Consider the following 13,564-nt stretch of genomic DNA (forward strand, 5'->3'; position numbering starts at 1 on the left):
CTGCAGGACTGAGCAGAAATGAAAATCTGATAGTGAGGGCATTGTGCAAACACTGACAGGCATAAACCGCCTCTCTAGGAAGCCTCTTCCAGTGTTTGAAGTACTCTTGAGAGGCACACCCAAAATGGTCCAGATGCAACTGGGCATCCTGTCCATGAGAACAGGTTAGAGCTGAACTGAAGTAAATCCCTACAAGTGCTTGAGATGCTTGTGGTGTTCATGCCAAGTCTCAAGACCAGCTGTTTAGCTGCATTAAGTGCTAACACAGAGACACCTTTTGTCCTGGTTTTGTGTAAAATCTGTCTTCAAATTGAACTTATTTCAACACCAGTCTTGTGCCTTTTATTTCTGTGAGAAGGGTCCTCCCAACCAAGCAGGATTTCCTTCTGGTAGTGCTGTCTTTAGAGCTTCACTCTGATATTCTGGGACAAATGTAGGCCCTTCTAAAAATAAAAATAATGGCAAATCTTTGTAATAGGTCATGGAACTCTGGAAAACATGAGGCAGGTTGGGACATAGCTTTGGTATCCTTAGGCTCAGTTGTGAGCACAGCTGAGAAACTCTCTGGCAGGAATCTTTGTCTAACCCCTTCCAAGGACAGTCACTCTCTTGCTGTCATTTTCTCAGCTCAAGTGACTAAGGCAGGAATCTTCTGCTGGCACAGGGAGAATTGTGCTGTGTCACATTGAGGAATTCTGCCTTCCAGTTGCTTTTCAAAGAATCCATAGGATAGGTGTAAGGGTCACTGTTGGGACATTGGAGCCAGGAACTCTGGGCTGGGCACATCAGAATTCCAGCTGCTCAGCCTTACCTCAACTGTTGTGTGCACAGCACCGTTCTAATTCAGAGACTTCTGACTTTATTCCTTCTGTCTCTGGATTTCCCACATGTAAAATAATAGTAATAAAAAAAATACTGCCCTTGCATTGCAATTAGCAAAGACAAATGAAGATCAATATTGCAGCGAAGTTCACAGTAAGGGACATCTCCAACGGGATTTTGTAATGCTCAGTACAAAAAATGGGAGCCCACACACATGGACAGTGACACCTGCTGTCCCAAACCACATACTGTGCTTTGTGCATTGGTCAAAGGGCTGTGGCACAATTGGTTCTCCAATTTCGCAGTTTTTTGACTTCAAAAATGTTTCATAGCTGCATCCCTTTGACTGCAGACTTTTTGTGTGTTTTTATGTGTTTTATATTTCAGTGTAATTAGAAGCTGTCTATCTTAAGACCTTTAGGTTAAAAATTAAAAATGTTTTAAAATCAATAAGTAATTTGTGGTTTACTAAAATTGTAGTTGCAGTGTGGAGTTTTGTTACTTTGTATTTAGTCTTTGTAAGCTTGACATTTTTCCTTTGAAACCACTGAAAAGAATCTTGTATTACTTGAATGAATTGAAAAGGTATTTAAAGAGACTGTATGTTTGTACTGATGCTTTTCTTAAAATAACTCCAAAGTGCTTATGCTACACAAAGATTTGTTAAATTCAGAAACTGAGTCCAGCCTTCAACAATTTAGTTATCTATTAATTCTAATTTACCTCAAAATTATTAAGAAAAATAAAATAAGACAAAAGAAATAATAGAAAGCTATCATGAGAAACCATAAACATTTTGTGTGGATTCTCTAGATTTCCTTAATGTGTTTGGATCAAATTCTTCAGGTGTCATACAGGTAAAGAAAGGTCAAAAGGCATGACTGAGATTTTGATTAAACAGGTCCAGGAGGGGCTGGCTGTGTTTTTTCCTAGCAGTAGGAGTTAATAATAGTAAAAGCTAAAGACAAGAAATATAGACAAAGATTTTCTATAGCTGAGAAAAAGGCCATGAGGTAGAGCTAGAACGTAGCAGGGTGATGATGGGTTATGACTTTTCCTTCACTGCAGTTTTCTGTTCACCTGCTAGGTCTGTGGAAGATGGGGAGCGGCCCTTTGCACTAGGAATGCAGTTTGTGTTATTAAGAACTCTTGGTAAGTCCAGCAGTAGCTCAGCGTTTCCATAAAGGCCATGTGCAGCTTAAATGCACCATAAAAGTATTAAAATGCCATAAATCTGCAACTAATTGCTTGGCTAACTGTATTAGGAACCTAAAATTAATAACTTTTGAAAATATTGCATCTGAAAATGTGGTTAATTTACTTTTTTTGATTACTGACTTTCTAGAATGACATCATTTCACAAAAAGATAAATTTTTACTGTTTCAATTTTTATTTAAAAACTAATAGTTACTAAATATTATTTTATAAGGATATTTTAGTTTTCAAAACCAGAATTCTGTTGCTTTCAGCAATAACAATAGTTTTTCTAATTTTTAAAATAAGCATTTGTTACTTAATACCTTAATGTCTTTCTTCTAATATTATTTAATGTCTTTCAAGTGTTTCAAAGCAAAAATGGATAGATGTTAAAAGTCTTTATTTTTCAAAGCATTCTCTTTCAAGCTCTTGAATCTCTAAAATCAGGCCCATAAAGAACACGCCAGGTGTGCAGCTACTGTGAAATACATGACTAGAGCAAGCAAGGTCTATTCTAAGAGAACAAGAGAAGCCCGCAAAGCTGCGTCTTTAAGTTTAGTTTGAGGAAGGATGTTTCAATCTCATCTTAAAAATGTTGTATTTCTGGAGAAAGCAGGAACATTCATTGGACTGGCTGCATTTTTAGCTGCCTTAGAAGTTAAAGTCTGTTTCTTGGGGAGATCTATTCAAAAGGAAATTTATAATCTTAATGGGCTTGCCTCTTACATCTATTTCAAAAACATTTTGTGGTCTTCACTGCTATTTCACCATAATCTAAAAACATCGCCTTTCCCAGCTCATGGGCAAAGAATGTTCAGCAGGTAATGCTACGGAGATCGTGTATTTCACTGTAATACAACATTTCACCTTCTATCCACCTGAGAACAAAATTGGATTTTTTTCTGGGGGACACGTAGCTCAAGAAGAGGTGTCTCAGGACAGCAGATTGAAGTACCTGTTGTTAAGGTGCTGCTACTTTGGCTTCTTTAAATTCTCTGCCATTTGTGGTAGGTTTCATATGTGGCGTAAATAGTATTGGTGGGAAGATTGGCTGGCCAGTTTTCCATGTTTTACATTTCTTGTGGGAACAGCAGTGCAGAAATCTCAAAAATGTTCAACCTACACTTTTTGGCTGGGGCATATAGTTTCTTTAGAAGTTTTCCACAATATGCTAACACATATTATTTCTCTTGCTATTTTTGTTTCAGCTTACATTCCCACTCCAATTTATTTTGGGGCTGTTATTGACACCACGTGCATGCTTTGGCAACAGGATTGCGGCGTACAAGGATCTTGTTGGGAATACGATGTCACCTCGTTTCGTTTTGTCTACTTCGGGTTGGCAGCTGCTCTCAAGTTCGTGGGATTCTTTTTTATTTTCCTGGCCTGGTATTCCTTAAAGTGTAAAGAAGAACAACTGCTGAGACAGAGTTGGAGGGCTTCGCCGGTGAACACTGTGAGTGAGATGGTTGGACAAGCTGGACCCCAGCAAAACTATGCACGGACTAGATCCTGCCCTACCTTCAGTTCCCAAGGAGACATCAGTGTGGCACAAGGAATGAACTGCTTAGCACAGACTTACCCCGGCCCTTTTTCAGAAGCAATAAATTCCTCAAATGAAAATGCATTGGAAGAAGTCACTGTTGAGATATAGACCCCTGGCTTGGTAATGTAATATTTAGTTTTGTTGGTTGACTTAGTTACGGCGCCTTGTAAAACACCTGTGCCTTCTATTTTTAATCTAAATGTAACATGTGATAAAACCAACAAAGCTTGATGCAAACAACTATACTATGTTCCTGAGGGCTGGATACCTCAAACCAACCCGAGTTCTTATTTCTTCCCTCCCAACAATGGAGTTTTAAAAATTGTGTTTGTAATTATTTCAGATGTGTCCATTAAATGTCCATGCTCTGATCTAATATCATTGTAAAGCTGAGGTGTTATGAACAGCAGAAGTCAGTGGAAGAGTGACAAAAACTCACATTGTTGATGTCTAGACTCACAAAAATGCTTAAATGTATTGTCAACTTCATACCTGCAAATTGTATTTTTGAGAGATGAGTAATTACTGTGAGTTCTGCTACAAAGCACAACTGAACTTATTTAAACTATGCAACTTATTTGGATAATTGTATGTGCAGCAAATTAAGTTTAAAGCTTGCTTTTAAAGACATTACTGCAACTGAATTTGAAAGGGGCTATTTTCAGGCATAATCATTAAATTAAAAAAATAACATAAGGTTTAAAGTACTGTTAATAACATGTCAAGCCATACAAGAGTTATGCATCAGGTAACATTTGCAAATGTTGAGTTGAACATCTTGACCCTGTCAAAATGTGCATTAATTTTCACCTGATGGGAGGTAGTCATTCTTCACAAAGTATATAGGATACTGTAATGCTTGAAGTAAAAAACTTCAGTATTGGTTTATAGTAACATTAAGATGTAGGGATCATACACACATACCAGAGCAGATATGTGCATATTTCTGCAATGTTATTTGGGTGGCTGTTACTAGCACCAAATCCATATTTTCCTGAAGAAGAAAACAGCTGGTTATAGCTTGATAGGAAGTTTGGCTGTCCTTCAGAACTGCATGCCAGTGTAGCTCAGCTTCAGTGGGAATGTCCCGAGGGAGAGCTAATGGCCTCATCTGCTTCTGGGAGCTGGCTGGTCCCTCACAGCCAGCGGCAGCAGAGTTCAGGCTGCAGGAGTGAGCAGAGGAGCCCCTCCAGAGGGGCTCCGTGGTGCCAGCTAGGAGGCTCTCCCTGCACTCCTGGCACTGCCGAGGCACTGAGCACCCTGACACCCAGGGCAGCTGGGAAGGGAGGCTGGCTCTGACCCTCTGGTTTCTGCCACACTTCTGCCTCTCACTTCTGCCAGGTGCTGGGCAGGCTGGTGGGACAGGACCTGGTTGTGTGGTGTGTCCCACATGTCTGTCTTTCCTTTTCTCAGCTTCACGGAAAGCTCCTGTGAAGGCAAAGGGTGAGTTTGTCTCTCCTTTGGCCCTCTAGGTGAGGAGCTAAGAACAGAAATTATCGGCCAGTGTGGACTTGCAGGACGTGATACGGCCTTTGTTTATTCCAAATTACTGTAGTGTGTTCTCTCCCCGGGAGATGCTGAAACTTTCTAATTAAATGTGCTTGGCATTTCATTTCTTGCTCTGGAGGCTTTTAGGTGCCGTGCTCATGAGGTACTAATGATGTCTCAAAGGGCAGAAAATTATGTCAGTTGGACACTGGGAAGTCAAGGCTGTATTGTGCCCTGCAGGGGAAGTCTTAGAAGTGTAGGAAATGAAAAAGCAGTCTTTTAAGAGGACTCAGTGATAGTCTGGTTTGGATTTTGCTGAGTAGAGAACTTGTGTGAAAGTAAATAGGAAAGATATTTTTGAACAGTTATTCCTGATTTAATTTTTCAGTTTAGAACATGCATATTGATCAGACATTATATGGAACCAAGTCCATGAAAATAAAGGCAGTACTCTCCTTGACATCCATTGAGTTGTCCTGGGAAGAGTAGATTTCCCTCTCTGCCTTTGCTAACTGCCTTTTGTCATCATCTGGATCTTCTTGACCAGCACATGGGACTACCCATGGGGTTGCTTTTTTCAGAATGTGTCAGTCCATTTATGTAGTTTGTAACATTTCTTACTCTTCTTGTCTGAAAACTCCAATTCTTCTACCCCAAACATAGAGGAATATTGTTTTGACCTCTTCCTACTATTCTGTTCATATTAACAGGCTTTTTTGAGTTAAGCCTGAGAATGTCTTTTCTTTTTATGCAGCCACTGGATACAATGTGTCCTCAGTTAGTACACACTTCCTGAGATAATTGGCTTCTACATTTCTTATCCTGAGAAATAAATTTCCTTGGCTCAAAGGTATTTGTGATATATATGTGTACACACACACACACATATATATATATATTTGCTATAGGAGACCAGAGTAGATTATAAAAATGTTTCCTTTTTCTTCAGTCTCAAATGTTTGTTGCACCAAGAATTTTATACAGTGGCAAAAATTGGCAAAGTAGTATGACAAAGTGTAATTGCAGCCCAGCCCTCATCCATTTTTATCACTTCACCATTTTAGTCATCACAGGGAGAAGTGAAGAGTGACAATCTTTTCAAATACCTCAGCAACAGACCATTTAGGGAGTTGTAAAAGACTGAAGATTAATAATCTGTCCTGATGTCTTATATTTCATGCCTTGTGTTCCAATTTTATGCCAGTTCCATAAAAAACCAAGGAAGTGCAGATTAGGATCAACAGGAACTAATGGCACTGATGCCAAAGAATGAGAGTGATAAAAGTGACACTTCTGCAGCTGCTTCTGTTTCTGAGCTTTCAAGGGATTTCAGAGCTTGTTGCAATGGAAACCATCGATTTTTTAGGATATCCTGACCCTTTGACTCCCAAGAACATTCATATTTCCTAAATGGTTGAAAAAGTGGAATGTAGAAAGGTGTTAACTTCAGAAATACTGAAAAACCCTTCTTTACATACTTTTATTTTTAACTTTTAATTGGAAAATAAATTTTAATTTTTCTTTAAGTATTACATGCAAAACAAAATGTAATTCCTTACTTTTCAAACAATTTTTTTCCTGGTTTTGGGTATAGATAATTTTGGCAATGCAAATAAATTTCTATAAAGTCAATTAAGTCAGTGTCCTCTGAAAGACAGAAAACCCAAACTCTGGCCAGTTTTTGATCGATTCCCGAAGGAGGGTTTCTTGTGAATAATCTATAACAATCTAAACTGAGGCAATAAAGGTATGTAAGGGAAACACATTCACTTCCAGCATTGTCACTGACTGCTGTATGGACAGACCTGCTGGCAAACACTGTTCTGAGGCTGTCACTGCTGGAGGAAGCAGCATCTCCAGACACTGAGTGCAGCCCTGGCAGTAGTTGTGGTTGACACATGGTGCTGAACCGACTTCACAGGAACTAAAAAAGAACTTTTTCCTGTCATCTGGTGAAGGGGCCCATGCTGTCTTCCTACTGGGAGATCCTCTCACCATAGAACATGAAATTCCATTAAGTTGGAATTTTTGCCACCTTCCCTCTCTGTCCCTGAGCACAAAAGGTTTGCTGGCAGTGAATACAAGAAGAGGTGCAGCAGGCGTCCTGCTCACCCACAGGCTGCTCTTGGTAGCAAACCCAAGTCACCTGCCTGCAGCTTACCAGCCAGTGATCATATGGAGCAACATCTGGTGATGGTCAAAGTGCCACCATGCCCTCATAGGGACAGACCAAATCCCTCTTCCACCACTTAGTCCTGATTTAGAGTGAGGAACATGAGAGGAGGAGCAGCCTAGATAAATGGGCTTGAGAGACCAGGTTAATTGTTCCTGCTTATCCTCCCATTCACCCTTGGTTCCTCAAAAAGGAGAAAACTTCAAAATGGATGCAGCCATGGCCTTAGGTGCTTATGAATGCAGCAGCCTCAGGAGATAATTTGTAGATCTTTGCAGGGCTGGAGTAATCTGGAGAGTGGGACTGTCCATGTTCCCAGTTTTAGTGAAAAGCCCCCTGGTTTTGGTCCCCCTTCTTCCCCTGGAGCATACTGGATAAAATACAGTATAATTTAGAACCAATGACATTTTATAGCCTTTCAGTACAAGAACCTGCAAGAACCTTTGAATATTATTGTGCAGTTTGTATTTGTTTGGAAACTTTCAGTTCTTTAGCCAGCCTATATATCTTTAAAAGTGCATGTAATAACATGCAGATCTTCAGAATTTACTGTTATGTGAGTGGAGTTACACATCTCCTACTAAGTATTAGAAATGTACATTTGAAAGGTCCTAAATTAATTACAAATGCTTGAATATAGAGTTTTCAAATATATGGGGGTTTTTAATATTGCTTATTAATTTTGAGTATTAGCTATTCATTCATTATCACTTTGATCCAGCAGAACACTTAAATATGTGGGTAAATTTATATATTTAATTAATGCACTTGAAAATAATGCATATATTTAAGTATGGGACTGAAGCCTGTCTGCATTCAAAAAGAAATTAATTTATCCAAAGAGTATTTCTATGTTGAGCATTTCCCCCGTGGATTCAGTGATAATTGTAACCAGAATAGCACAAAGTAGCACTTGAGCACTCTCCTGTGGCATTCAGTGGCTACTTACATGTCCAGCAATGGAGGAAGGCTGTCATTTTCAAATAGAATTCAAATTCAAAGTATTTTGTGGGAATGGTCTAAGATTCATTCTCACTCTTCCTGCCATTCACTTATTTTATGAATTTCTATCTGAAAACCTGTGTTTCACATGGGGAGATAGATTAAATAAAGGCATCCTTCTGACCTTAGAGCCAATGAAATTGCTCAGGTATTGCTGTAGACTCAGATTGTGCCCTTTCACAGAATCTGGACCTAGAGGTTCAGATGACAAATTGTCAGTATCCTGCACAAACGGAGCAGAGCACTGCCTGCTCAGTGGAACTTCAGAGAGCATGTCTGGGACAGGGGTCAGCACCTTCTGCACTGTCCTTGCAGGTTTTCCCCCCAAAATGCCTGAATAATTGCTGCCTTACTACACTTCTCTGTGCATGTGATACCACAGCTCTTCATGGTGTTATATTGACATAAAACTGATGATAAATAGGTCCAAAGCGTCTTACTGCTATTTTGGAGCCAGATTCTTGGCCTCACCAGTCCAATATTGAGGCTGAAGAACTATGGTCATACCTTGTGTTGGAAGTTAACAAGCTGGTGCTGTAGCAAATGTGTGTGAAGTAGGGAATATCAAGCTTGTTTAGCTTTTATACTCTCTTCACTGGTTATTATTACTATTTTTGGAGATTGAAGACAAAAATCTTCCTAAACAAGTTTATCTTTTTCTCAACAATATGTCTTTTACAGTGGCTTAGGAGATGTTATGCTGCATGCTTCAGAATCTGGGTTCCCCCAGCTGAAGCCATCCAGCTGTGGTTGCTTTCCAGGGACTTAATCCAGCTGGTAACAGAGATGTACCAGGACTGCAACCTGCATCGTCCTTGCTTTGAACAGAGTGTTTGCTGCTTATAGATTAAACCTGTAATCAACACATTTCAGGTTCTTCACATACTGGACTTGATTCTTTGGACATTTTCATCACTTCAGAGTGCTTACAAAATGGACAGTCAACATCATGGTGGTAGATTTATTCTTTTGTAGGGAATTAGGGCTTTCTTCTTTTTGTTTTAACATCTTGTTTGACAAATAACAATTCAAAAAGGTTGCATATAAACATTGTCACAGAGTAGAGATGTGGGACCTTCAGTGTGAGGACAGGATATGGCCGGGTTCATGGGAGTTGTCTCCTTTGCAATGAATATCACTAATACATGTTACTTTGTGGCCAAAGGTTTGAAAGCCTACCTGATCCTCAGGAAGGAAATTTTTCCTATATTTTCCTCTTAATTTATTGTGTAAATTAAGGAGGAAAGTTAACACAACCCTTGTCCTGTGGCCATATTCATTGCATTAAACTGCAGTTAATAACTGCAGTTAATAATTTTAGCAGTCACCCCTTCAATCCTTCAGCTTGTTTGTTAATACAGCCTGTTAAACACAAATGTAGCTCTGCAATTTCAAAGTAGCTCCAAAGTTTTCTTGACTTCAAGTGTTACAGAATAGATGCTTATTTATTCAGGTTCCATTCTACTCTGCTAATTATTGCATTATCCATGGTGTGTATTGGGTTGTTTTATTTTCTCAATCTCAAAGTAGCTGTCACAATGTTATCCTGTAACAGTGTTTTGTTCATTATATAGAATAGGTGAAAAGCTGTGGAATTAATGAAGGGCTACAAAAAGCATCCAAAATGTTGTTCACCTTGAGCAAGGGTGAGACAGCTTGATAATCTCTGGACAAAGGACTAAACAACACTGTGGTGCTAATAGGTACTGAAGTATTTTATGATGTATTCACTATGACTTAAATGACATATTCAAGGCATGTCAGTGATGCAGCTGCGTGTGTTTCTGTTCCTAAAGTCCGGACTGCTCTGACAAAGACAGTGTTTGTAATTCCTGGTGAGCCAATTCCTACCTAGTTCTTCTGTGGGTGAGTAATTTCAGGAATCTGTGTAGGATTTGGCCCAGCACTATTAGGTAAAGTAAAAGCTACACAGACCACAGAAGTCTCATGTAGAATGTATTCAGCCTGCTGTAGCATGTTACTTTATTTAGTTGCTTTGCTTAAGCAGGGCCTAAAAATAAATTCTGTAGTAATGATAAGAAACATTGGCTAAATTCTGGAACCACTTAACCAAGCAATATTAGCAAGTGTTTGAATTAAAATGAGGATTGAAATCTAAAATATGAATGTTCTTTTGTGGAATACCAGAAAGAGAGGGTAGAGCAAATCTATCTCTAGGAATGGAAAAAGGCCAGATCTGGTTGACTTTAAAGTGAGCTATGATTTACAAAATGGGGGTTTGCTTTTAAAAGTAGAATAAGAGCAAATCTATCTAGGAATGGAAAAAGGCCAAATCTGGTTGACTTTAAAGTGAGCTATGATTTACAAAATGGGGGTTTGCTTTTAAAATCTTGAAGACAAAATTTCCATTTTGAATTCTGAACCATATTTTTTTTTGTCTTAATGTGCCTGAGCTGCTCATGCAGGGCAGGTGTCTCTATTCCAAATAGCACTGAAAGCACTAATAGCACTAATCACACTTCTGACCGACAGGCCAGAAAATTTGCCTCTGTAGCAAACTCCATATTTGAAAACCTGGAGGGAAATTTCCAAACAAAACAAAACAAAAAAGTACAAAATGATCCAAAGCTGAGTTTCAGTAAAAAAAGAAAATGTTGTGTCAGTGAGATCCACAGTTGAGTGGAGGCTTTTCTGAAAGAAGACCTCCTCTTTTCACCAGCTGAGCACATGGGAGTTTGGCCCCTGGCTGCAGTGCATACCTCTACCAAATGATTTGTGCAGAACAGCAACAGTCTGGGTAGTATTGTAGGAGCATGGAGTGGGCACACTGCCTGTTTAGTTTTTAAAAAACTCATTATTAAGCAAATGTGTAGAGTATTAAGGAAATTCGTACAGTATGTCTGATGGTATGAGTGTATGGGTGCTGTGTTGTGGTAAAAAGAGAATTGGTTTATGCTGGGTATTTTTGCATACTTTAGGCTCCTGTATGTTTTTGGTTTTTTTTTTTTAATTTATATTTATTTCTCATCAGAGCTTAGAGTAATTTTAAAGTTATATAACCCATGATTTAACGAAACCTACTGTCAGCATCTGTTGTAAACATATGTTTACAAAACAAACTCTTGAATACTTGATACTTGGAAATAAAAAATAGCATATCATGTGTGTTGATTGGGTCCAGATCCTCTCTGATTTCAATGCAAGACTTACATGTTTTCATTTCCAGTACATATAACCACACAAAAAAAAAATCTTTCCGATCCCCCCACGTTAGCAGTGCCCAACACCAGAGCTTTGAACCAAGGAGAGAGGATGAAATGGGATTTGCGGCACATCCCAGGTGCTGTCGCCGGTCGAAGAGGGAACGGGTGCGCTCCCGGCAGCGCAGGGAGCGGCCAGGCGGGAGGAGAGGCGCTTGTGGCGCGGCTCCGCACTGACACCTGCTGCCCGAGCGGCTCTGGGCACTGCGGGCACGTCAGGCTGCCACTGCAGCCCCTCGGGTGGGACACATCATTTCTGCAATTACTCTCTGGCTTGTGCCCTATTCACTGCACATCGGTTCTCACTGAAAAATTATATCAGGGCACACAAACAGGACTGGGTTTTCTGAAACTAAAGGAAGACGTTTGTTACAGCACCACATGTACCCAGGCACCCACGGCTGCTCAGGGCTCAAGTCTAGTCCTGGGCAGATCTTCCTTGGACAAGGCTGTTGCACCTCTTGGGTTCTCAGCCCTGACTGTTTTACACAGATCCCCTCTGACTGCGCTTGTGTGACTTCAGTGTAGACAGCTGCAGGCATCTCAAGGGATTCTGGCTGAGAGAATGGAGGTGGTCTGTGCTCAGACCTGCACTCTAAAATACCTTCCTTCAACTGTCACAGGAACCTACAAGTGGCTGAACTCCAGAATAATGCTCTCATGCAAGTGTTTGTTTGTTTCTTTATTTGTTTTTTGCAAAGCTGCTAGTGTGCATTTACCTCAGTAACACCAGGATTCACCTACTCATAACAGCTCTAAGTGAGTCCCTGCCCATGGTGGGGGTTTTTAAGGCTGCTTCTGACCCAAGCCACTCTGTGATTCTGTGTCTAGTTCTGGAACTGAAGCACTACACATCTTTGCTCTTCTGCAGTGCTCTCAGTTGCTAGGCAGTCTCAGAAAGTGCCTCCCACTGTCCTAGGATGGGAGGGCAATACTGGCTGCCTTATCTTAAATTCCAGAGGGAACTTTTTGCATAACATTGCTACCTCCCAAAGATGTGCAAGTTTTAAAGTTCTGTCCATCTCCAGGAGCCCTTCAGAAAGTCTTGAACTATGTCCTGCCTTTCTGAATAGACACATCTCTACTGCTCTGCCAATCACAAAAAGCTAGGAAGGTCATCCTCTTGGCCCTCCCCCATGTGAGGAGCACTTGCCAGATTTAGGCACTTGCTTCATTCCCAAGCCTGCAACTGCCTGTAAAAGCTTCCTGTCACACCATGGACTCAAGGATTTGACTGCTTCAGCTATGGGACAAGAAGTAGCGTGCAGAAAGAAATACAAAACAAACAGCGACACGCTGCTTAGGCTGCATACTTAGAAATATGACAGATTTTGGTCTCTTTAACTTGGTTTAGCTTTACATTTGGTGCATGTTTCCAAGACAGCAAGGATGAGAGCTCGTTGCTGTCTGTACCTCTTGCCTACAGAATGAGTGTCCTTTATTCTTTCTTTCCTCCATACTCCTGTAAGAGACCTGTAAAAAAGGCTCCACCTGGTTTAGAAGGTAGGGCACTGTTTAGCTGATAGTTTAGATGACTGAGTACTGTCCTAGAAGAAAGAAGGGAAACAACTTTCAAACAATAAGATGCTCTTTCTGCCATTTGCTCAATGAGTACTTTAAGCTCTCAGGTAAGGAGGAAGGGCAAGTGGGGTGAATCCATGGACCACACTGCTGCCCTTCTCTTATCTGTGCCCCAGCATTAAGAGAGAAAGCACCTTGCTTGGTTCTTTCAAAGAACATAGGCTACATTGTTGGTGCTGGATAATTCCCTGCACAAAGGTACAAGAGGTGGTTGTGTGGGACATTGCTTCAATTTGCCTTTGTCCTTCAAGTCCTCCCAAACTCGCTGGCTCAGCCTGCTCTGCACCCTGCTTTGAGATACATCCTGTGCTTGCTAGTGTGCTTCAGGGCAGACTTCTCCCAGGGCTCTACCTGACATTGCAGTGACTGCTTTTTGAACACTTGGATTCATCCACTTTCCTGATCCCTGCAAATATCACATGTAACTTCATGTCTGCAGGAGCATCAGAGTCCCAGGACTATGTAAAAGAAAGAAGGGTTCAAGAAGCACAGATTCAGAGGCTGAGTTTAGGTATGAAAGTACTCTTATTCAC

At 40.4% G+C, this 13,564-nt stretch overlaps 1 protein-coding gene across 1 annotated transcript in view; it reads left to right on the forward strand.

Annotated features, from left to right (window-relative positions):
• Nucleotides 1-10,474, forward strand: part of SLCO5A1 (solute carrier organic anion transporter family member 5A1) — a 139,948-nt gene extending 129,474 nt beyond the window's left edge. Inside the window, exons 11-12 of the mRNA XM_039702772.1 lie at nt 1,910-1,974; nt 3,229-10,474. Coding sequence (XP_039558706.1) covers nt 1,910-1,974; nt 3,229-3,674 — 511 coding nt within the window. The 3' untranslated portion in view covers nt 3,675-10,474. The remainder of the gene's footprint in view (nt 1-1,909; nt 1,975-3,228) is intronic.
• Nucleotides 10,475-13,564: the final 3,090 nt, after the last annotated feature.

This window comes from Passer montanus, unplaced genomic scaffold (assembly GCF_014805655.1).
Source record: "Passer montanus isolate IOZ18808 unplaced genomic scaffold, ASM1480565v1 scaffold16, whole genome shotgun sequence".
Classification (NCBI taxonomy): domain Eukaryota; kingdom Metazoa; phylum Chordata; class Aves; order Passeriformes; family Passeridae; genus Passer; species Passer montanus.